The sequence below is a fragment of the Pezoporus wallicus genome, unplaced genomic scaffold, assembly GCF_028554395.1.
Source record: "Pezoporus wallicus isolate ANWC-B61680 ecotype Strahan unplaced genomic scaffold, APGP_CSIRO_Pwel_v1 scaffold_3294, whole genome shotgun sequence".
Lineage (NCBI taxonomy): Eukaryota > Metazoa > Chordata > Aves > Psittaciformes > Psittacidae > Pezoporus > Pezoporus wallicus.
In genome coordinates this window covers 9,331,160-9,357,328 of record NW_026635478.1, presented here as the reverse complement: position 1 = coordinate 9,357,328, position 26,169 = coordinate 9,331,160, and the positions used below count along the sequence as shown (strand labels likewise).

Here is a 26,169-nt window from a genome sequence, read left to right as displayed (position 1 = left end):
AGGCAGGGACACCTTCCACTAGACCAGGTTGCTCCAAGCCCCATCCAGCCTAGCCTTGAACACTGCCAGGGATGGGCCAGCCACAGCTTGCCTGGGCAACCTGCGCCAGTGCCTCACCACCACCACAGTAAAGAATTTCTTCCTCATGTCTAATCTAAGTCTACCCTCTTTCAGTATAAATCCATTCCCCCTTGTCCTGTCACTGCATGCCGTTGTAAAAAGTCCCACTCCAGTTTTCTTGTAGGCCCCCTTTAGGTACCGGAAGGCTGCTGTAAGGTCTCCCTGGGCAAAACAAGCCCAACTCTCTCAGCCTGTTGTCATAAGAGAGGTGCTCCAGACCTCAGATCATCCTTGTGGCCTCCTCTGGACTTGCTCCAACAGGTCCGTGTCTCTCTTGTGTTGGGGGCCCCCGAGCTGAATGCAGTACTGCGGGTGGAGTCTCATGAGAGCAGAGTTTTGATGATCACCCAGCAAACAGTTGGCTTTCTGGACTGCAAGAGCATACTGCTTAATTAATAGTTAATAAATAACTCCTTATGATTCCTTAAGAATTCTTAATAACACCATGACTTACTCTAGGCTTTTCTCTACCTGGCCCCCCTTTCTTTCTCCCATTTCCATTTTTCTCTCCTGAACATTAGAAACCTTCCATTATAATTGCTGCTTCCTCCACTAGAGCTGAAACAAGATGCATGTGCTGCTTCTCTTAGCCTTGCCAGAGGCTGAATTTGCTCCAAATGGTCTATTTAGGAAGGAGGAACCTGTTTCAGCACTTGAATTTTAATCCCCAAACCTGTGGTTTATCCCAGGGTTTTATATTTACTCGCAGTTATACCAGCTTTATTATTTACCTTTGCACAATACAGGATATTCTTTAATTTCTGTAAATAAAAGGTATATTAATGGCATATGGAAAATTTGTTTTCTTGAAATAGTTTTGGGGTGGTTTTTTGTTCATTTTTACCAAAAAAGACTCATTTTCTTCTTTCATTTTTCAGTATTAAGAGGGCTAGTTGTCTGAGTCAGAACTAAAGAAAAAAATATGTAGTAATTACTGTGTCGAGAGCTAGATTTCAATGTAGGATGAAACAGTCATTCTGTTTCCTGTAACTGAACTGTGTATGATTCTTTTTTCCTCAACTGAAATCGTGTGGCTTTTCTAGCTATATGAAATCTGAAACTATTTCTTTAAAAATAAATTTTTGAAGACAATTCAAAAAAGAACATGAAGCATCTTTTTAACATTAACAAAATTATCAAAAATTTAAAAAATGGGAGTAAACCTGTTGTAATTCAATGTGGTTACTGTTTGGCTTCTTGCTGTAGATCCAGTGTATGTTTATTTGCACATAACTATCCAAGCAATAAATAATTTTTGTTGATTTGCAGCTAGGATAAGAAGTGTAACACCCATAAAATTATCACTAGACACAACACTAAGTGCTGGAAGAGATGTTAGAAAGACAGTTTTATGCAGAAATGTCTGTTCCCTCTTTCCTTTCTGCCTTTCCCATGTGAAAAGCAGAGGAGAAGTTGAGGTGCGTTGAGATGTGGAAAAAGAAGAGGCCAAGAAGCCTGAACCATTTTAGCCGAGTGCAAAAGGCAAGAAAAGAATTTCTCTTTCTGGATTATCTGAGCTGTGCTGCCAGCTCTGTAAAGAAACACGCTTTGACACCAGTGGTGAAACTGTGGATGGTTTATTACTTTTAAATTGTCTCACAGCTGCATCTAGATGTTGGCCTGCTGGGGTATAAAATGTCCTTTGGCTGCAACGGGATCTTTGTGCATGGATCAGTGACAGTGTATGACCCCTGCTGAGCAGCATTTCTTGGGTTGCAGAGAAATTAAAACAGTGCTTGCCTGGCGTCATTGGGCTGAGGTATTCAACTTGGTATGGCGTGGTTTGAATGATAATTTATGAAGCATGGAAATTTCTATTTTGAATAATTGTGATTGCCAGCTGGTGGGTTATTCTCTGTTTATTCTACGTTATTCTTCATTATTTATGCATTTGTTTACATGTGTGTGCACATTTTGTATGTGGATCTATTGTATGCTCATTTTTTCATGACAATATTTAGCCTTCTTGCAGTTGCCCAGTGATGACTGCAGTTTTTAGGTACATGTCTTAATATTAGATTGGAAGCAAAAAGACTGTAATAATTCAGAATGAATAATTCAACAACAGCTATGACATGCACAGAGAATCCTGCTGTGCTGTGTCAAATGTACTTGTGTCCATTATAATCTTACATCACTTTTCAAACAAAAAGCTGGAAGCCAGTTATTTACACACAAAATTAATCTTGACCTCTTCAACTCTGCTGTCTTTCTGTGCCTACAGAACATGAGATGAGGATTTGACAGGAGATGCCAAGATGAAACTTTGCCCAGAGATTTCCATTCTTTGGTGTGATTATGCAACTACCACGCAGTCGCACTGGCATCAGCAGCTATTATGCAACAGCTGCAGAACCAGGCATTTATTGGAAGAGGTGGGGAGGAAGAAGGCCATATATCTGTCCCCTGTGTTCCCTAATGGTAGAAGATGAAGCAATTGGAAAGAGCATTTTATGAATTTGGATGTGCAGCTGTTGGCCTGTGTTTTCTGACTGCTCAGTAAATCTGACATGAATGTGATGCTAGGAAAATGTGATGCTTGGGTCACAGCAACCACACAGAACATTGCTACAGGCTTGGGGAAGAGTAGCTGGAAAGCTGCTCAGTGGAAAAGGACCTCGGCGTGCTGACTGATGGCTACTGAACATGAGCCAGCTTGTGCCTAGGCAGCCAAGAAGACTAATGGCATCCTATTAGAAATAGTGTGGCTGGCAGGACCAGGGCAGTGATTGTCCCCCTGTACTTGGCACTGGTGAGGCCACACCTAGAATACTGTGTTCAGTTCTGGACTCCTCACTACAAGAGAGATATTGAGGTCCTGGAGCAGGTCCAGAAACCAACAAGGCTGGTGAAGGGTCTAGAGAATAGGTCTCTCTCAGGGTGAGGGGACTGAGGTTGTTCAGCCTGGAGAAAAGGAGGCTCAGGGGAGACCTTATTGCTCTCTACAACTACCTGAAAGCAGGTTGTAGCGAGGTGGATGTCAGTCTCTTCTCTCACCTAGCAAGCAATATGATGAGAGACAAGGGACGCAAGTTGTGACAGAGGAGGTTTAGATTAGATATTAGGAAAATATTCTTCACCAAAAGGGTTGTCAAACACTGGAATAGTCTGCCCAGGAAATTGGTTGAGTCACCATCCCTAGAAGCATTTAAAAGATGTGTAGATGTGGCACTTAGGGACACTTTTTAGTGGGGGACTTAGCCATGTTAGGTTTGTGATCAGACAAGATGATATTAAGGGCCTTTTCCAACCTAAATGATTCTATGATTCTATGAAAACTGATGTTGGTGTGAGTCATCTGGGAATGCAGCCTCCCACATTACCTAGATAAATTCGATCTTAAAGAGCCATTCTCCTTGGGGTCCTTAGTTTGACCTCCTGTGCAGATCCAGCTTTGTATCCAGTGATTCTTGCTAATATTGAATGAGTTCCCTTGCAGATTTTAAAATTGCAAGTGTTGGGTATTCCACTGCATCTTCAGACATTTCCTTGGTGAACTGCCAACTTTGAAAAGAAATGTACACTTAGGTGAGATGAATCCCACTGTCAAACTTCAGCTGGTTAAATGTTAGTGACTTGTATAAACTCATCTTCCAGCATAATGTCAAGATATCAAGGAAGAAAAGCTTCCAAGTGATTCAACCCATCCTAAAAGAAGTGCAAGGAATAGTCCTCTGGAATTGCCTCTTTCAACAAGTTAGTGAGGATACCTAAATAACTAGTAGGTGCTCAACTTCTAAATGGATAAATTGACTGAGGTTGACCCTGCTTTATATTGCCAGTCAAGATTTATATAAACTGATCTTCCAGGTATTGGCTCTTGTTCTGTCTTTGTTTGCTACAGTCTGCTACTATCTGAAACCTCCTTGCCATGAAGAATTTACAGACTGTGATCAAATTACTTTTTAATACCCTTTTAGCTTTGAGGTCCTTAAATGTCTCACAGTTTGACAGACTTTCCAAAAGTCAGATAAGCTCTGCAGCCATTTTTGAATATTTTGCCATCTGCCATTACAACTTTTCTGCTACAGACCCTAGTGAAAGCAACATTTTCCTCTACCAGTTTCACCACTGCTAGTGAGATAAAAGGTCTTTACTTCTAATTGGCATCTCCTCTTTATATGCAGGAATTTCAATGGCTTGCTAAGACATCGTACTGTATAGGAAACTGATGGTGGATAGTTACCTATTCTATTACTGGCTATTTCAAATGGTTCCAAGATACTCCATGCCTGTTGTAACAGAACAGTAGAGAGTTGTGATGTTACTTGAACTTTGTTGTTTCTGCATAATGTAAAATGTGTAATCTTTGTGTTGTGAGGCAGGAACTTTGTTGCCAAGATAGACAAAAAAGGTGTGCTAAATTTCAGATCCTGGAGCACAGCACGGTATCATAAAACTGTAAGAAAGACCTATATTACAGTCTGATTTATATTTGATCATTGTAATACATTTTCAAATTTTTATAGAACTGCAGGAGACATATAGAAACTGGATGCAGTGAAGTCTGTGAATCCTTTAATGACTCCTTCATCCTCTCTTAGTCTACAAGAATCTTGCCAGAGCACTATATTATGTGGTGCACTGTGTCCTTCCATGTGGTCTGGTTTTAGTATGCTAGATAAGGTGCAAAACCCAACTAGAAGAATCTGTGTTCACATACATTTGTGCTTAGAGAAGGTTGAACCCGGTACTGTTGGAGACCAAACCTACAGACAACTTCTACATGTCTCCACAGTCCAAAGATTACTGTCTCCCAGATATGAAGGAGGCACAATCCTCTGGAAACTGCAGTATAAAGGTGGGGATGGGGAGCAATTTCTTACAATATTACAGATTTTTTTTAAATTTACACAAATTACAATAACAAACAGAAGTATTCTCAAATACTTTCAGCATGGCCCTCAATAACCAGATAAGCTTTTTTGTCTTATCTATCTGTCAAATGGAATTAACAGAACTTGACTAGCTCGTGTAAGCACTGTGTACATAAATATACCACAGCCTATGAAGTACTAATTTGCTTCTATAGTATATAAGAACATCACTAATGTCAGGTGTAGCCTGAAAGAGGGAAATACCAACCAATCCCTTAGCTAATTTTCAATAATCTTGCTTTTTAAATATTCTAGACCATGTTTGCAGTAATCTACATCGACTAAAGGGAAAAAGAAAATGAGCAAGAGATCACCCTCACAGGTGAAATTTATTAATGTAACAAACACTGGAAGATTAGGACATAAAATGGGAAAATGGGGATTACTCTTGTCATTCTCCCACTCCTTACAAATCCTCTTTTTTCTGTTATCTCAAACTCCGCCAAAAGCCTGCCCCTTACAGCCAGCATCATCTTGTGGTCTTTCTTAAGCATAGTTGTTTTACTGCTTCAAGCATTTTTACTTCTGCTTTATGTATTCCCAGGGAAACAACAGGCAGAGTCAAACTGAGAAAGAGCTGGCAAATGCCAAACCAAGTTGGAGGGTTTTTTTTTGGTGTTTTTTGGTGTTTTTTTTTAATAACATTGCACATAGGTTGTAATAGTAACACATTCACAAAAATGCATCCGCAGTTTTGTCTTCTTTTGGTTGTTCATGCAAACAGTGGGGCTGTTTTTAATTGGGATGACATTTTTTTGCTGTGAGTTCTGAGAGGCTTCAGTGACTAGTAAAAAAAATTAAAAAGTCAACTCCCAGCCCCTCATAGAATTTTCTTTAAAATGTCATAAAATGAAAATTAAGCAGGCATTTTTCTAGTTGATTTCAGTTGTTAACTTCAGCAGCATAAGAGAAGTTTCAGAGGGTTTTGGTAATCCAAGAGGGTTAATTCTGGCTGCCCTACAATCACAATTTCTTTAGAGCTTCTTAGGTGAAACTGCTGGAGATGAGCTGTTAAAGTAAGAATGATAAAAGGTGTGTTCAGCAGCTCCCTATGACTCACCATTTTTCAGAAATGAGAAGCTGGGAATGGAATAAAAAATAGCTTGCCTCCCTCATGTGTGTGACTGATTAAAATCTGTATCACTAATCAACATAGAATACAGTCAATGACTGTTTAATTAATTTACTGTAATTTTTGATGATCACTGCAATTACTTTTCCACGTGCTGCTACAAATGACAGTAATGATTTTCAACAGAAAGAAGGCAGCCGGTGTAGTGTGTGTCAACGCTCAGAGCAGCATCACTTTAATGACTACATGGAATTGCTTTAATATACAGAATGCAGCTTAGAGAGATCTGATTAGTTAGTTAATATTCACAATTCCCCTTACTACGAAGGCTCCTTTATTGTATAAACTACTCAGCTATGTATTAGAAAACTAGTTTTTCAGAAAGAAAAATTGTAGGTGGACCTACCCTTTTAGATTTGAGTCCAACAGTCATTATTCTGCCAGGTGACTACACGAACCGCTGTGCAAACGCCTTTCCACCACTGCTTTTAACACTTACTGTAAATGGTTGTCTCCACAATCATTCCACCTTTGAGATTCTTTGGAGACTAAGTAAAGATAATGAATACATACAAACACCAGGAAACAGATTACCTTATTGGGAAGTAAAGTGAGGTAGATTATTTATTTCACACATAACCACTTTTTATAGCTATTTTCACTCCCCTGTTTTTTTATAATGGGTGCCCAGTTTTCACCACTTACTCCTTTGATGATGCCCTGTGGATGATACAGAATGTTGTGCTGATTAAATTAATTTCTCTGATGTTTTAAGTAATGTGTCTTATTTAGGATCATGTTATTACCTAACATGGGACTAACACTAACAGCATTTCTAATTGTGTTCCAGGGACATTTGTCATATCCCTGCCATTCAATGTCTTAAGCTGGTTTTATCTCTTTAGCATTTTCAATTTCAGAGAAGCTTTTAATAGTGGATTTCAATGTCTTTTCAGAGGCATGGTTTTTTTTTGACAAGATTTTTTTTTTTTAGTAGATTTTCTTCACAATTATGGTTGTAGGTATCTGTGTATGTATATTTATGACAGTGTTGATCATGTAAGTTCTCCAAAAACTTTTAAGTTCTTGTTGATCTGCATCTGTGTTCTCTCATGACTTAACAGAAAAATTAATGTTTCCCAAATTTTAAAGCTTTTTGATCTATTTATTTCCTTTTGAGACTGTAACACCCATATGTGTGACATCTTCCTAATGATGAACAACCTAACTGTGGCTAATTGTTGGCCTTTTCTTGCAGTGAAACATCATTATAAAACCATGGTCATACAAACATGTTTTATCAATTTTCTGATGAAATGCCTAATTATTTGCTGTGGTTGTCTTCGTCATGAGCTAATCAGGGAACAGTGACAATAAAAGCAATTATGTGGTAGGTCCTTGACCTCCGTTCTCACTGCAAATAAATGGCTAACATTGTTACCGTTTATGGTCATGCATTCAGCATTATCATATAAGCTTTCAATGATTTCATTTCTATCTGGTATTCCATACTATGTCATTAGTTCATGTAGAAATTTAAGCATACTCTCAAAGTTCTTTTGCAACCCCATAAAAGTATTATTTATGATATGGCTTTTTGTTTAATAATAACTGTAAGAATAATAATTTGCTTTATACATAATCTTCAGCTCTATTACCTGCTTGCTCCTCCTTGAGTTAGAGAGTTACCTGCATCTTGACATTCAAAATATATGTTGGGACTTGATTTTTCACGACACTGAAAGCAAAGGGATTTTACTTTAGTGACTTTTCTTCTTCATTCTCACTCTGTTAAAAGCACCAAGAGGACACAGATAGTTCCTTTGCAGGTGCTTTTAGTAGTTCTCTGGGGCATAGCCTATTTAAAATGGACAGTATTCTGCCCATAATTTTCTTTTCTCCTTCTTTTGAAAAATGTTTTCTTTCACTTCAGAACTCCAAATCACACTAATTCTTCTACTTAGAAATCCTGTTGCAACTTTGTACAACCAGAGAAAGGTTTGTCTTCCTTAGAATTTAGATCATTACCTCCACTTGCAATTATCTTTGACTGATGCTGTTTTACCTCCATTGTTTGCTTATCCATCTGCTTTATTTAGTTTCTAGAAAACTAGAAGCAAGTAATTGAATTTTATCAATGCAATAAAAGTTTTGGTCCTTGCTAGTTAAAGTTTAATACAGCTGAGATTGCATAATTCAATAGAAGTTGTGGGAGGTACTCACTGCTTCGTACCTTTGCTATTCTAGATCAAACTACTCTTAAATGCATGTCAGAGACAAAGAGGCTGATATTTAGTTACACTTGTGTAACTGAAGTTATATCTAAATCAGGAGTAATTGGGAGCACCTGACTTAGCTTTTTAAATGCAAACATGAAAGTGAAATCAGCAAGCCTTGACACCTTTGATGTGCTATGAAGAGAAACAGCCAGACTGCATGAATGCATGTGAGTATGAAGCCCAGCTGTTGTTCTCAGCTGTATTTACAAAGTGGCTGGGTCTGTTATAAAATTTCTCTGTGATACTCAGAATGTAAGTGAGGAGCTTCAGTATAACCTTGCTATTTTATTTTTCAGTGTATATATAAACGGTGTAAAATCCGCACGTGCTATTACAATTACTACAGAGCATCTAACACCTGAGGATGTAAGGGGTAGGAGTTTTGTAACTACTACAAGAGAGTTTTTTAAAATTAAGTGTTTTCTATTGTTGTAGAGAAGATTAATTGCCTAATAAAACTTGGGATGTCACACTCCTTTCTGTGTTTGATGCTACAGTTTAGTGACATTATGCAGTGCAATTGTGGGTTTAAAAGAAGTCTTCTGATTTCACATGAATTTTATGCTGTGATCTGCTACTTCAATAGTACTATTCTGGATTTGCTGTAAGGTAGATGAGGTAATGATCTCACTGTCAAAAAAACTTACTCAAAATATATGAGAAAATCTAAGAACGGAAGATGCTCAGAACTGGTTTCCAGTATGCCTATCAGCTTTCATTTCTCAGTGTGCAGAGTTCCTTTAGCAATAGTCTTCAGATGACCTTTTAACTGCCCACTGTTATTCTAAAGCTAAAATAGGGAATTATCAGCTCATATGCAATGAATCTGCAGTTAATAAGAATGTAAAGAAGTAAATATTGCAATATGGAATCTATAATTTACAGAGCAAAAGGAAAAGGAGAATAAAGCATGAAACAAAAAATATGAATTATATATGTATAAAAAAGAAGATGCAGTGTCTATCATTGTATGTTGGGAGTGAAGGTGATAAGATTTGCATGAAAAATAGTTTGGGAATGAGCTCTGAGGCCTTGGAGCTTGACAAGCCCTGAGGTGATGAGTTGGAGCATTGAAAGACAGGGAAGGTAAACAAGCAAGCCTTGGGAGGATGGGCCAGGATGTAGTTGTGGTGGGAATCTCAGTTGGAGGACAGAGGATGTAGGGGTTGTGAGAAGGTCTGCAACACTGTGATTGGATTATTTACCTGGAGAGTTTCACAGTGGCCAATGAGACTGAACGTTGTTCGTATGTGCAGGTTGGGAAAGTACCAAATAAGGGGATAAAAAGGGCTTGGTGGTAATAAACGAAGATTTGAGTCTCTGCATCAACTTGAGCCTGTGTCGTGAAATGCCACAGCTGTACACAAATACTGGCTATATTCAGATTGAGGTAGACAGAAACCTTGCGTATTGACTTAATGTCCTATGCTAATAGTGAAGTTTTAAATACAAGGAAGAAAAAAAGCACACAGTAAATGAAGCATCTTAAATTATTTGAATGCAACTGATAAAAATCTAACTGAAATATCTCTAAAAACTAGATTAAAAATAATTTCTTTTCATTATTATAGTACTGGGGCAAGTAAAGAAGACTCAGAGCATTGCAGATTTTGATGTGTTTGGTTCCAAGCCCACTCTCTAGTTATGCTGTTGGTCTCCTGCCCTGACATCAAACAGTAGGCTAAACACAAGGATATGCAATGCAGAATGAGTTTCAGCATCCGTCTCTTTTAGGAACAGAAAGTGTTTCTTAGCTGTGCTTTTGTTATTAAGCAATTTCTGTTTTTCTAGGAATTGCAGTTCCTAGAAAACAGACAAGAATATTTCCAAGAGGATATATACAATTATATCTGTTATTCTAACTCAATATATTTTGAAGGAAATGGAGGCATACACATAATGGTAAATGTTTTCTGACACACCTATCATCTGTTACCAGACAGATTCTTCAGATGATGTTAATTCCCAAAGAGTTCTTGCATAAAAGCACTATAAAAGCATTTAATTTTATTTCTTTCCATGTTTTAAAAAACATTATTAGTGCTCTAGTTTGCTGTATTTAGTCTGAGCATAATATAAAAGCTACATAAGGGCTGTAAATAAAAAATATGCTTTGCCATATGTTGAAAAAAAATCTCATCTTTGTAACAGTATGATTATATTTCTGCTTAATGTAGCGATTTTGGAGGTGTAAATTTAAGAACTTTCTTATTTTCAAAACTCTTAAAATGGAAGGAGGCAGATTTTGTTCACTTTGCTATTGTAAATATCTTGAGCAGCCTCTGCAGAGAACCATCCTGCCAGCCCAGCATCTAATGTTTTCGGTGGACTATGGCCATGTTCACACTGCACAGCTGACCCACTTCAGTGCCAATATCCCAAGCTAAATGACTCAGAAAAGACTGCATGCACAGCTCTTAAAAATTATTGCAGCAGAGGATCTACTGAGCGCTGATATTTGCTGCAGTGATAGTTTGTATCCTGTTTAAAAATTTGGTATCAAAGGGAATTCTTTCACGTAGTCTTTTTAGCCATCAGGAAAGTATTTATTCCTTTGGGGTTCTATTCAGTTACTGTGGACATGCTCAGTTACCTGCTGGCTTCTAAACTGCCATTTTAATATTTTTATAGGCTTTTTTTTCTCTTTGTTTTTGAATACTTTGGTAGTCATTTGAAGAGGTGTCAAGTAGCAGGTGAATAGCAGCATGCTAAAAATTAAACTATCCTATTCGTTGTCTGAAAGGCAACGTGACTCAGAGGAATTCACAGCAGAAGCAGATTGCAACATGTAATCAGAGGAAGTAAAATAGACTTGCCTTTGTCTAACCCATTTCAACTGCATAAAGGAAATAAGCATTGGCTTACCCTGCTGGGCTGATACTTTTCCTGTTTCTGGACAGCCAGCAGCTTTCCAAAACTGTAAGTCATGTAGCATAACATGTGTGATTACATACAGAGCAGATGTTGCCTCTGCATGCTGTTGTGCAGAAAAGCAGGGAACAGCAAGGCAAAAGTTAGACTTCAAGAAGGTATTCCCTGTGATTTGCATCCTTGATGAGGCGGGGAGGAGCTTAACCTCACCAGAGCAAGGCAGAGAGATCTGTTCCCCTCTTACATGTTACACAGCGCAGTCACTAAGTATCTGGAGAAACTCTGCCTGACTGCCTGGCACACTTCCTCTTTTGCGCTCTTCCTTGCTAGTCTGACCTTTTTTAGTCATTATTAATTAACAATATTTTCATGAGGGTGAGAACAAGTGTTTTCACTAGTCAGAATTCTGATTCCTCAACTTACAATATTTCATGTTATTGCCTCCCTGGCTCGTATTTTGTTGAGCAGCAGTAATGATTTGCCTGCTGCTTGTTCCTCTTCGATATCCAGCTGTTAAAAGCCTGCTCAGGCTAACCAGACTGCAGATTCTTACATGGAGCAGTTAACGTGGAAGGGCCCAGCTGATGCGCCTCAGCCATGACCTGGAGGAACCACCATGAGGCAAGCCACAATTATTTAAGCTCATTCACTTAAGGATTGTGATGGTGTTTGGGTTGCAGAAGGGACATCCATCAGGACCTTCAGACCACACAGGCCTTTGGACAGACCTCAGATGGTTTCCATACTAAAGAAGAAATCAACATTAGTTGGGCTGCAAAATCCATACACTGCATAATGAAGAAACATTATTCTAAATCGGGCTCTCAGATTAATGGTTTTCCTTCCTGTCCTTGCACAACACTGCAAGCTCTCTGCAGAGCAGCCAGCAGCATGTATAATGGATTCCAGACTACTTTAGTTATAATAATATTATGGCTATACATGGTCCTCTTTTTCTCAAGTAAACAATAAAGTGATCTGCCACAACAAAATTTTTCAACATCTTGGGGATGGTTCTACCCGCTACATACTATGACTTGCTTGATATTTCTCTCTCGCATACCTGTTTCAAACATAGATTTCATTGCCAATTTATAGCATTTAAATTAGAACACAGAAAGAAACAACAAAATAAAAATCACATATTTTTGTTTTTAAATCCAGGAAGATCCCAAACTGCTTTACAAACTGCAGATTAATCTTGCCATCTTTCTTGGCATAGTTTTTTAAACTGTCAGTTCTCTACAATAAGGATACATAAAGTCTTTGGCATTGCTGAGATTCTTGATGTGCAAGAATCACTTCCCTATTATGATCATGTAGTGTCTTCTAGAACGGGCATGTTTTTTTAACTGTACTAGAATAGATGTAGTACAGGAAGCTAACAACTTCAACATCTGTCGTCATGAAAACTTGAAGACTGTTTTGGGAAATGTTTTTAGCAGTATTTTTTTATGCCCTGGGATATAGGCACCTCTCACAGGATTAAAGAATCTATTTTGTATTTTCAAAACACTCATCAGTAAACAGGAAATGTTTTTATGGTATGATGCCACATATATATAACCATGCTTGTGAGGTACTAAAGAAAAATGCTTATTTTCTTTACAGAGGAAAAAGCTGAGACAAGTTTAGGACACATTAACAATGCCAATGCAAACTGAAAACTTGATTTTATAGGTTGAAAACCTGCTGTTATCAGAACATTTAAGAGGTTGGTGTCATCACCTACAAGAATGGAAATTGAGGTATAAAATACAAAAAGATATTAATAGATTAGGTAATTAAAAAATCAGTGATGGAAATTATAACTCCAGTAGCTCCACTGCATTTCTTCACTGATAGCATTACTGCATATTTAGAAGTACTGACATAACCCATTCAATATAGACTGCAGCAGAACCAGACTCTGAGACTTTCTATATAGCAAAATTACTGTATTTTTCATGTATATAATCTGCAGATTATCTAATGGAGAAATAAACAGCCAGGCAACCTCCTTTTAATCCCCACTGGTTTAGCCATTGCTATAATACACAAGTCTGTAATTTTCTGAGGGAACTGTTTACTCAAAAACCTCTTTCACATGCTGAACACCTTGCCTGAGATCACCAGTGCCTTTTTCTTGTTACTTTTTATCTGTTCAACTCAGATCAAGTCATCAGTCAGCAATGGTGAGTTTCAAAAATTGCAGGTTATAAGTTTGAAAATATGGCATCTCTTGTGGTGTTTTACATACTGAAATACAAGGGAAAATTATAGTTTTGCTAAGGAAACATCTAGTTATTTCTTTCATTGAGCAATGAAAGGATTAGAAAACAAAACAATTTTATGGGAACTGAGGGGAGCACAGACAGACAGTTCACTGCAGAAGGGATGAGGTTTACTGGGGTGACTTATCAATGCTCATCTCCTGCAAACGCAGGAAAAGGAGCATATGGTATATGCTCACCTGATCCTAACATACATTCCCCGCTTAATGCTTCAAAAGAGAAAAAGCAAAGAGACAGAACACTTAAAGTCAGTAAGGGAAAGTGACCAAGAATACTCCCAGAATTATCTAATAATTTCCTTTAATTTGTAATGGTGTGGAGGAATTGGTATGAGGCTAATATTTTTTATATATGTGTATACATTCACTCAATCACTATGGATTTTTATATACCCATATGCACACGCACATGTATTGAGCTAGAATAGAATTATTGTACTACTGCATATGCTGGTCTTAACCTGTATGGCAATTCTGAATGAAGACTGGGAAATCAATGTACAAAAAAAGCTGAAGGAATTAGGGGAAAAAAAGAGAAAAGAGGAAGAAGTAAAAAGAAGAGTGCTTACAACTAAGCACAAGCAAGTCTCCATCTTAAGTAGCACTGTTAGACTCTTCTATTGGGCAAGGCCTGCTAGAATAATCCTTAAATCTGTACTGCATGTATCCACCACTGACAACCATGCCAAAAAAAACCACTCCTCTTCCACTGATTCTTGTCCTTGTGTCAAACTATCACTACCTTTTCTATTACAAAAAATATTCAACCCTGTTTGCTCTAGATTTACATTTAAAATTAAAAGGCAAGTTATGAAATAAAAGGATTACTGCTGTCACAACCCTATCTGCAACACAGTGCTATGCAAGGGTTCAGGACTTACCCTTCTAAAATACACACCTATCTGTCCTATCTCTGCCCCCTTTCAAATCTTTACGGTCTCTTGCAAAGAAAAAAACGTGATGCCTTTCTTGACAGCTTATTTAGAGCATTATTATATTCAGCTCTTTTCTTTTGCTTCTGTTTTCTTTGGTAACAACAGTCCAAAATCATTCAATGTCATTTTGTCCTACAGCTATCAGTATTAACTTCTTATATTGCATGTTCTGCCTGCTCCTGAATTATGTCTCCCCGATTTGGTCTGCTCTTTGGGGGGCTTTATTTTGTTTTTGTAGGATTTAACTTTTCAGTAGCCTACTTGTTTCACTCTGTCAAATCAGATCAAGCTATGCCTTTTTTTTTGGCTATGCATATAAAAAAGCTAACCTGGTTTGTTTTTGTATTTTTTCTGCGTCTCATACCACAAATAGTGTGGATACGCGATATCTCACACTGAAGCTATTTCAGTGTTGCAATGTATGCAACTCTTAAAACAAGTCCAACAGACACATAGATACACACAGCAGTTACTCTCTGATATTAGATTAAAATTAATTTTATAATGGTTGATGTAGAACAAAGACTTTCAGTTTATTTGTATCATACAGTGGTAAAACTATTTAGCACAAAAATATGCCAGAACCTCTTTCTCCGAGAACAATATTAAAAGATGACTTTTATTCCAGATTAAGAAATCACTCCTAAGCAGTAACTCTGTAAGACAATTCATGATATAAAGAATTATGTGCTAGAAATAGTGTCATTCAGCCTGAATTTGAAGGCACTTCTAAACACAGGTGACTGTTTACACTACAAAACTACAGAGTCAAAAACTGTATCACAATATGGCTTAATTTACTTACCAGGCAGATGTACTCTGAAAAGTCATCAGGGGTGGGCTTAAAGCATCTCCTTTTAAAGTATGCACTGTCTGTGATGTTTGAGGCTGTGTCTGAGTTTGAGGCTGTGTCTCTGGCTGAGGCTGTGTCTGTACTTGGCTTGGATCCTGAGCAGGGTTAATCCATCGGCTCTGTCCCTGTGTCATCCACTTTCCCTGGATGCCCCACCGTGCCAGGTAAAATTTGCAAATGTCATAGTTCATTGAAGAGTAATATAAAAGGTCCAGTATAAGCAAGATCACCACAAAAAAGCCATAGATCCACACTCCTAACAGTGCACTGTAGTTGCTGTGAAAGAAAAGAGAGAAAACATAAAAGTTATCTATATATCAGTAATGGTTGTAGCATTAGTTTGTCAAAGATAACATATATAACATACTATAATAGTAATATAATATAATAGGGTGAAACAAAAATTCTGTTCTAAAGCATGTGTCCTTAAAAATTATTCATTATTTCAATCTAAATACTGCTATATGCATGAAATAAGAGGTTTTTAAAAACTAAGTCACCCTGTCTCACAAACATTTTTATTTCTCCCTCTCATCTGAGTATTTGCATCAGCACATAAGTGTGATGTACAATTAGCTTTGATGCTTATGTATTGGTTGATGGATCGTATGTCTTACTCTGCAAATTCTCTCTCCCAGAGTCACCCTACTGAATGTGACAGGGCATTTATGAGAGTGATGGTATTAAACATATAAAATATGCTTAAAAACTGAGACTGAAGAGTGTCTACACTATTGAAAACTTTCACTGCTGACATATATTATAAACCACTTGTCTTAAAAGATGTTTAATGTGCTTGGATTTGCTCTGAATGTAATAATTAATTATTGCTGGATACAGTAGGTACTAGTAGAAGTATAGGCTTCCAAGAGCAACTATTAAAGATCCCTTAGTTTGCTGGTAATAAATTGAAGAGTAATATAAAAAGAAGAAATAACAAAGACAAGATCATATACAATACATTCCACATGAAGGAAAATATGTACTACATTTATAAGTATACATTTGTATAGTTGTAATGTGTATATATAGGTAAAAGCCATGAAAATTATCAGATGCTGACATGGTGCACAGAGCTGTAAAGCTATGACAGGTGACTAAAGATATTAAAAGAAACTGGGGGCGAAGGAGGAACAGGTATAAGGGATCAAAAATTTAGAGATCAAAAGGGTAAGAAATGCTAAAGCCCTGCTGGAGATGCAATATTATTAAAAGAAAAATGACTGTCAGGTGTAAATGCAGTTTGGACTGGAAACTCTCTGAGTGAGGAGAATGAGGTCAGAACAAAGAAGGAAAGAAATGGATAAGAATGGGACTGTCAGATATACAGCAAAGAAGGCTAATCTGGACCTAGGAGTTAATATGGAAGTATGTGTACCAGAGACTGTGAAATAAACAGCAAGCAGAAGGGATACTACCAAAAAAAATGTCATTAGGAAGACAGTCTTGGAGGAAAATTGCACTGAATTAAAAAGTGGGCAACTCACATCTACATGATCCTAAACTTACATAAATTAAATTTGAACACACACTCAACCATGATTTCTTTCACATTCAGAAATACTTTGAGAGAACTGGATTTTATCAGAACATTGATCAAAACAGAAGTGCTTTGAGAATGAAAATGCTGAGAAGACCTAGAGATGCAAGCCAGAAAGACATTTTTGCTTTTTAAAAACATGTCCCAAGCCTTTTCAGATGTAAAACATTTCAAGTCTCTGCTTTGAACTTTCACTTCCATTTAAAGTTCTCTGTGACTCTTTCATTTTATACTTTAAAAATAAAAACCCAAACCAAAAATAAAAGAGGATTTGAAACAAAAAATCAGATAGAAATGATTTTCCATAGCAAATAACTGTAAGTAACAAAAGGAAGGTCAGAACTGCTAATGGGTCCACCCCTGTGTAATTTTAGGATTACGCACACCTAGGATTTAAAAACAAATTCAGTATATTTCCAGGAGGATTAGAAGTAGAAAAAATACAGTGCTTCTGAAAACCTTTAACTCAAGAGTCTTTCACTCTACTAAAGACTTACACATGCATGCTTAACTTCACACAACAGTGGTTGGATATTTGTAATGCATTAAAATGTTTGCATTTCAGACACTTCAGAATACAACAGGATCTGATTAATGCAGGCTTCTCAGCAGCGTCACTCTTGACTTTCAGTGCATTTATACCTATTGGGGTAAAACTCTTCTCTTTCCACTGAATCACTGAATGGTTTGGGTTGGAAGGGACCTTAAAGATCGTCTGCTTCTAACTCCCTGCCACAGGCAGTGACACCTTCCACTAGATCAGGTTGTTCCAAGCCCCATCCAACCTGACCTTGAATACTGCCAGGGATGGGGCAGCCACAGCTTCTCTGGGCAACCTGTGCCAGTGCTTCACCACCCCCACAGCAAAGAATTTCCTCCTAATATCTTATCTAAATCCACCTGTTTCAATTTAAAACCATTGCCCCCTGTCCTATCCCTACATGCCCCTGCAAAATGTCCCTCTCCAGATTCCTTTTAGGCACTCTTTAGGTACTTAAAGGCTGCTCCAAGGTCTCAACAGAATCTTCTCTATGCTGAACAAGCCCAACTCTCTCAGCCTGTCTTCACAGAAGAGGTGTTCCATCACTCTGATCATCTTCATGGCCTCCTCTGGACTCACTCCAACAGGTCCATGTCCCTCTTGTGTTGGGGGGCCCCAGAGCCGGATGCAGTACTGCAGGTGGAGTTTCATGAAAGCAAAGGGGCAGGATCACCTCCTTTGACCTGCTGGCCACGGTACTTTTGGGGCCACTCAGCATACGTCTGGCTTTCTGGGCTGTGATCACACACGGCTGGGTCATCAACCAACACCCCCAAGTCTTTTTCCTCCAGGCTGCTCTCAATCTGTTCTCCACCCAGCCTGTATTTGTGCTTGGGACTACCCCAGTTGATGACTCTGCAGTAATTAAAACTCAAGCAGGTTGTACGCAAAATAGCTGCAATTTCGTCAAAGAAATAGTGATTGAGGAAAGGAATGATAGAGGTTTGTTTCTGCAGCAACTGAAAAGATGCTTCCAAAACCAAGTATAATATACAATGAAATGAAATAAAATAAATCAAGTGCTTTGAATGGAAAAAAAAAATCAGTTTCAGAAACTGTTACAAGTTTTCTGCTACTATAAATAAAATGGAAGTGAAGCCTGGAGAAATCAGGAAGAAATACACTGTAAGAAATCCTATTCATCACTAATACCAGTAGGATCCATTTTACTAATAGGTGAGCTGTACTTGATCTATAACAAGAATGGAAATTGTTTTGACAACAATATGAGAGCAAGGAACTCTTCTTACAGTTAACTTAAAAGAATTTGTTTGTATTTTAGGTATTTAGTTTCACCCATCAAAATTTTGGTTAGCAAAATTAGACCTATTTTGAATGTTCCAATTTAAAGCAACAATTTATAAATCATGCCATATGTGAGTTATCCATCTGCTCCTTCTAAATAACATCTGTTTCTCACAAGGACAAATTGAAGGATTGCTTTAATTAACAAACAATGGGACAACAGGACTATCAAGAGGGCCCTGTGAAAAATCACAAGCAAAATTAATAAGTAGTATGTTTTGTACACAGAGGGTAATTCCATACTTTGATATTTTCCTTTTCTCAGACTATTAGGATGTAATGGCTACTAATTATGGAAAAAATAAAATTCCCCTACAAATTAAGATAATGTCTTAATTAGAAAACAGACCAAACTTCTTACTCTGTAAGGCCAGAGACAGAAGAGAGAACTTGGAATCAAAAACCAATTAAGACTTGCTCTCATTTCACTGAACTGAATGATTTAATTGTTAAAGTTTCATATTGCAATCTGATTTTCCTGTTTTTTTTTTTTTTGGGTAGAAATTTCATTTAAACTAAAAATAAAGTGTGAAAAGATTCCAAGTTTACCAAGATTCAAATTGCAGGGGTTTGTTCCTTCACAGGGACAATCAAATATAATCAGTTTTTACGGTGAGGTTGTATCTCCTCTCCACTTCCCCACCTGGGTAGCTTGCCCTGCCCTGCCAGTTCTCTTGCTCATCCCAGTCAATTATTTTGGAGGATTCTGCTTAGGCTCAACACAATGTTTAGCAGTACAACACTAAAAATTCATTCTAAAGCTGTGTTGCCCCATCTTCTACTGCTGCTGGCACTCAAATACAAAAGCTAAATCTGGAGGATAAGTTACAAGACAATTTCCTTTCAGCTTCCCTGTGAAACAGGGTAATTTACAGACCACCAGAAAAGCTTAGTAGGTCGCTTTTTTAAGACACTTCATCTTTTAAGGAAGTATGGTGTGTATTTGGATTAGCCTTGATACAGAGCCCACTTGCATAAGTGGAAAGGTTTGTTCTGACTTCAGGGAGCCTTGAACTGGGCTCTTTGAGAACAGTAAATTCTTTTACCATCTATCTCCTCCTATTTCATCTACAGAGCCTTGCTTAGATTTCTCTAACACCCTTACATGCAAATAAAAAGTCAGGTACTTCTATTACTGTTATTACCCACATGACTCCTTCCATCTAATCCATTAACTTTTTGAGACATGACAAGCAGGTTAGGACCAGGATATATTTCTCTTTTACAAGAGTTTGTGTTTTGTTTTTATGTGCAGCACATGAACAGAAAATAGTTAATTTGGGAATTCAGGCTTAAAAAACCAACAAATCAGAACAATTGTGAGCAGAATTCTACAGCTGCAGAGTTTAAATGTGGGCAGATGGCCATGGAAACTGCTTCTTTCCCTATTTTCTTTAAACAGGGCTGCTACTCGGAGTAGTAACACCTTCTCAATATTGCCTTAAGGAAATGCAAGCTTACATCCCAGGAAATGCTTCATGCTTCCAACACTGTGGAAATCTGTGCAGTTTTTATGTATATACTTTAAATGTGATATTTTTTTCTATTTTGCTTTTATTATTATCTCAAGGTATTTTCCCAACCCAATGTTTTCCTGCAGAATCTGTTACTGTAGTACCTAAAAGGTCTTCCCAGCTAAATTGCATATTTTTGCAGCAGTTGGTAGTGGAATTGACAATCTTATTTATTTATTTATTTGCTTCCTTGCAAACATGACTTTCTGGGAGATATTTAAGCAAATGGCAGCTCTGCAGGGGATGTACTGTACCTGTGCTATTTTATCCTCACATTGCTTTTGGTGCAATGTTGTAGTGTGGTGTGCAAAAGCCATTCAATCCTGAAAAACTAGAATAATAGATAAGGAAAAACACGGATGCATTACAGACTGCCATAACACTGTTCCAGTATCAGATTAAGCACCCCATGGATAGTAATATTGCTGATAATCGACCAAAACATGCATGATAGAAAATCTGAGAGGGCATGAATGTTAGATTGAAGTGAATGTCTTAACTTATTAGGCAAAGTTTTATGGAAAAATACTTCGGATGGCAGAACTTATCTGTTAGACACCATTGGTATTTCTATATTTAATACTAAGTGAATTTTTCACATTCAAAAATATTAGACTGATTAATCTGCACAATCACAAAGATTTAATAGCCCAGTATTATGCACTTTTAAAAACATAGAATTTTTTTCTTATAGTAATGGAAAAATGTAAATAAACCCGGCTATAGTTATACCATGTGACTGTAGAAGACAGATGTGCTTTTTCAGCTGTGCAACAACAAAGAAGTTACAAGTCACTTCATTAATTTTTCCCTCAACTGTATTATAAAACATGAAACTTGTTTTGATGATCGCAAGAATGGCCAAGGGGAAAAATAAACCAAATAATAATATTGAAATAAACCAAGTAATAATATTGAATCACTCTTCCCTGAAAACTATAATCCTTTCTTTCAGTTCACAGCTACTCCCCTACCCTAAATCATTCTCCCCAGCCACAGTAAAATAGGTTTCATTAGGATTTTTTTTTCAGTGGTGTGTGAAATTAGATCCAAACAAAGAGTTACTGTAAAGTGAACCCTGGATGTATTAGAATCCAAATAAAGTTAAATTACCGTATATGTTAAATAAAGTCAGAGTGTACTAAAATGCTTTTTACAACATTTTTAATGTAGGCATCTAAGCTTCACTTTTTTCTGCCCTTCTACAGCATACTAAAATTACTGGGCAGTTTTCTAGTAATCTCAGTGAGTTCAGAGTGAAGAGATCTCTCTCCCTCTATCTCACTACAGTGGTAGATTTTTACGTAGAAAGTTAGCGTCTCCATTTTCCCAACCCTGACTGATATCAGAAGTGATGTTTCAGGAAGTGACAGAAAAGCAATATCAGTTCCACTCTTTCATTTCTCTAAGCTACATCTCCAGAACCCTTTTATTGTATTTAGCATGATTTCACACACCTTGGCAAAAGATCAGCACACAGCTAAATGTCCACAGGAAATTCTGGATGGCAACATACATGGTAAATAGTGTGTAGGTAGGCCTCAAACCATGAATCTTACCAACAGAGACTACAGACGTAGCTCCTTCTCCATCACAACAGAATGAGCTGATTTTTTAAAGGAAAACAAACAAACAAACAAACAAACAAAACCCAAATCCAAAATTCCAAATCAAACCGATGGCTAAATGAAAATAATGTAATACTGACACTACTCCCTGAATATTTTCATTAAAATCAATTATAGTTCATAGAATACCAAATTACATCTTTCCCATTGAGGAACTGCTCACACAATGGCCCTATAATTTATTGGGGGGGGGGGAGGGGATGGGCAAGGGGTGTGCATGTGTGTGTACACATACATATGTGAGCAGACATGAAAGCAGAGAATGCAGGAGGCAGAGAAATGTTCTATATCCCAGTGCATATTTTGCAATCAGACTGTACCTGTTCCTCTGCATGCTTGATTTGGAAAGTGGCTGATTGCTCTGTCTATTTCATAGAATCATAGGTTAAGGTTGGATGTTAGGGTTGGAAAGGACCTTAAGATCACCTAGTTCCAACCCTCCTGCTATGGGCAGGGATGACTCGCACTAGGTCATGCTGCCCAAGGCTCTGTCCAACTTGGCCTTGACTATTGCCAGGAATGGAGCATCCACAACTTTTCTGGGCAAGTGCCTCTTCTGCCTCTTCTTCCAGTGCCTCACCACTCTCACAGTAAGAAACTTTTTCCTTATATCTAACCTGAACTTCCCCTGTTGAACTTTAAACCAATTGCCTGCTGTCCTACTGCTACAGTCCCTAATGAAGAGTCCCTCTCTGGCACCCTCATAGGTCCTCTTCAGATACTGGAAGGCTGCTATGAGGTCTTCACGCAGCCTTCTCTTCTTCAGGCTGAACAGCTGCAACTTTCTTAGTCTGTCACCATACAAGAGGTGCTCCAGCCCCTTGATCATCCTCATAGACCTTCTCTGGACTTGTTCCAACATTTCCATGTCCTTCTTATGTTGGGAACACCAGAATTTTACACACTACTCCAAGTGAGGTCCTACAAGAGTGAAATATAGGGTCAGGATCACCTCCTTCGACCTGTTGGTCACGCTCCTTTTGATGCAGGCCAGTACATGGTTGGCTTTCTGGGCTGGGAGTGCACACTGAAGCTGGCTCATGCTCAGTTTCTCATCAACCAACACCCCAAGTACCTCTTTGCTGGGCTGCTCTACTCAGGTTGTTAGTGAAAAGAACAGAAGGACCTTACCTTAGTAATATCTGGCCACATCCCATACTCTGTGATGAAGTTGCCTGTTAGGCAGACTTGGTTGCTTATCAGGGTTGGTGCAGGGTTTACAGAACATTAAGGGAAGAAATAAATTTGCTGTGTGCAAGACAAAGAACTGCGTGTGGGGGCAAAAGCCATGCTACTCCATTCTTGAGACTTTCTTTTTACTACTCTGAGTGTGAAGCAGTTTGTGGCTCTGTCTGTGAATGTATGCATAACCCTTCTGTACTAAGAGTCCTGTTAGGACCTCTTTTCAGGCAGTCATCCAGATGCTGCCATGTAGCACAGTCATCCCAGTAAACAAAGGGGAAGCGCATCCGACTTTTACCATGGAGCAAGAGTAGACTATGCATTGCATTTGGGCACTGGGGCATACTATGGTATAAACTCCAGAAGGCTGCCTAGAGGCATATTAACAGAGTTGAATAGCCCCAGGTGAGGGTGCTACCAGTTTCTAGGTTGTCTGGACTTCACAAAGAGTGGAGAAAATGTATAGTCTTTAATCGGCACGTTAGACTTGAAGTGTCTCCCCAGTGGTCTGTGTGATATGTTCTCATGATGTTCTCAGATGCATTATGAGGCCAAATTACACCTCGAGGACATAGCTGCACATGCAATAACAAGACAGTATAAATCCACATTAATATAAAGCATCTTACAAGGGCAGAGTCTATTTTTGTCTTTCTTTTACACCACACAGTACACAGACTCCTTTATAATAGGTGATTGTCATGTAACAACTGTCAAGTTAGGGTATGCAACTCCTACATGTATGCAAGATTCAGACTTCTCTAGGTAGAGCTGTATAAGCAGGGGCTGTTCAGGAAAATGACAGTTTGCTGGCACAGCTGCAAGCAGTAAGTATTCCAACACCATAGCCTCCTAGCAGCCCTGCACCTGCTTCCGTGGGAATGAATGACAACACACTGACTGACTTTTGCACTGCAGAAAACAACACTAAAATCCCTGTAGTAAACAAAAATCAATAGACTGAAATTCCAGTTGTCTTTAATCTTCCCCTTCTTTGTTTTGAAGGGAGTGCATACAAGAAAAAAATGTCAGGGGAAAGCAGATTGATCAGAATTCAACCTGGGGGGTTTACATCAGCTGAAAGTTGCCTTCTGCACCAAGAGAAATCGTAGCAGATTGGTGTGGCTAGAGTAGAAAACACTAAGTAAGAGACAAACCACAAGTGAAGATTTTGTCATTGTAAATAGGTAATCAGTAACAAAGATCTACTTGGTACTTTGGTTCTTTATGAACAAAGTTACTGACATTTGTCTTAAGAAGACAGTCGCCAGAAGTACATGGATGTATCCCAGGTAACAGGCAAGGAGGCCACACAGTATTGATATATAAGCAAATACGTTCTGTTCCCCAACATCAGTGATTACTCTCCTAGCAGTGTTTATAGCCCATGTCAAAGCAAAAAAGCAAAGGTAAAATATCCTTTCCTTTTGGAGTTCTGTAGCAGCAAAAAACTTTTAGTAATGTTTTTCTGTATGTGCAGTTATTCTAATTGCTTCCATCATTAAGCACACCTCAGACTATGTTATTAGACCAGGAACAGTTTGGTGAAGAGTACTTTAAAACTCATTTACTTACTTATGCATATATCCATCTGCGTTCCCTGTTAAGTTCATCTGCATAACAGTCTGAAATTCTGTCTCATTGCAGCAGTATTTAAATACTGTGTTGTTATGGTGACAGCAAAAGATGTAAGATTTATTGTCAGAAAGACGGGGGCAGTGAAAACCAAAGTGGTAGCGGCCTTTGTAGTCCGTATACGGCTCACAGACCCGAAAATGTGCAGACAACACTGTAAAACAAAGAACAATATTGGCTTTGTGAGTCACTTGTGTTATCTGTATGATATAAACTGTCATTTTTCATTGGTTAAGCTTAAACAATTGTCTGATTTCTGAAAAACAGGAATGTTTCAGAACTTTCAACATTATAATATTCAGTATTAAAAGAGTACAATATTTCACCTCTTGTTTTGAGTTTAATTGTAACTGTTTCTGATTACTATTAGTCCTTGTAAGGGAAGAAATGCCCTCTATGTCAGTAAACACAAAAATATTTAGAGAAACGCTTTGATACTGCTGTTCTAAATATATGGATATCCATAAACACTAACAAAGTCCATGTTTAAGTCTCCCGGGATGACTTCATAAAATCAAAAAGTCTGTGCAAAAACTGCAATAAAAGTTTGATTTACAGTTACTGTTCTTGACAGAAAATACCTTCTCTAGTGTAAAGGTCATTCGTTGACAAGGATTATTCTGCCAAAAATAGTAGTTACAAAACAACGTAATAGATCTGAACAACCTTGATTTTTCAAATAGATAGAACTAAAAAAATACAGCTCTTCATGGGAGTTTTTACATTTCTCCTTTATTAAATGCTCATATAAAATGTTTAATACATCTCTGAGAACATCTTTTACAGGAATATGTCACACTGATTTCATCATAACTTTTCTTGGGGGGGGGGAGGGGGTGGAATCCTCTCCATATATATCCCTTGAAAATAGACTTGAGGCTGATAGTTGTGCTGCAACAGGCACACTGCGGTTACACCTACATGGTAAGACTGTGGGCAGATGCAAGCTCTCTGACCATACTTTAAGCCTACTGATTGCAAACAGCTCTGAACTGGAAGCCATGCAGTTGTCTTAGCTTTCAAGAGCTAATAAAGCTTGCAGAGGGGCAGGATATAGATCCCTTCTAGTACAAGCATAAGCAACCACACATGACTTCCTGGTTGATCAGAAGAGCCTTATAAGAGACAACATTTGGTTCCACATTCTGCCAACATTTGAACTGATTTATAGTTTATGTTATATAGGCCTTAAGACATCATTTAAGATTACATGTACTATACAGATGACCCAGAAACCTTACACTCTACAGACAGTGAAATATAAAAGTCACTTCTAAATATTCTTGGCAGTGAAATGTTTTTATTCTAATTAGAGAACAAAGACACAGTGATGCTATGGATCACTTCATGAGGTTTCACCAATTAGTAAAGGTTATTCACTTTAAACTGACAGAATTAACCCTTGTAACTTGGTGTATGCTTTTTTGTATCAATTTACCAGTACAAGAGATTACAAATAATGACTTGCACGGATTTAGCTTAACTCTATTGAATCCCTCTGCACAGCCCCTGCTGATCTGTAAATGCTTCTATGCACCTTACCAT

At 37.9% G+C, this 26,169-nt stretch overlaps 1 protein-coding gene across 4 annotated transcripts in view; it reads right to left on the bottom strand.

Annotated features, from left to right (window-relative positions):
* SHISAL1 (shisa like 1) overlaps nt 1-26,169 on the bottom strand; it is a 103,713-nt gene that overhangs the window by 10,393 nt on the left and 67,151 nt on the right. For 3 of the 4 annotated variants that reach the window (XM_057427122.1, XM_057427114.1, XM_057427104.1), the window contains exons 3-5: nt 24,565-24,778; nt 15,232-15,555; nt 11,515-11,964 (exon numbers count right to left, since the gene is read on the bottom strand). In XM_057427122.1, the coding sequence (XP_057283105.1) occupies nt 11,949-11,964; nt 15,232-15,555; nt 24,565-24,778 (554 nt within the window). In that variant the 3' untranslated portion in view covers nt 11,515-11,948. Of the gene's footprint in view, nt 1-11,514; nt 11,965-15,231; nt 15,556-24,564; nt 24,779-26,169 lie in introns of those variants that run through there. The other variant, XM_057427131.1, reaches the window with a different exon arrangement.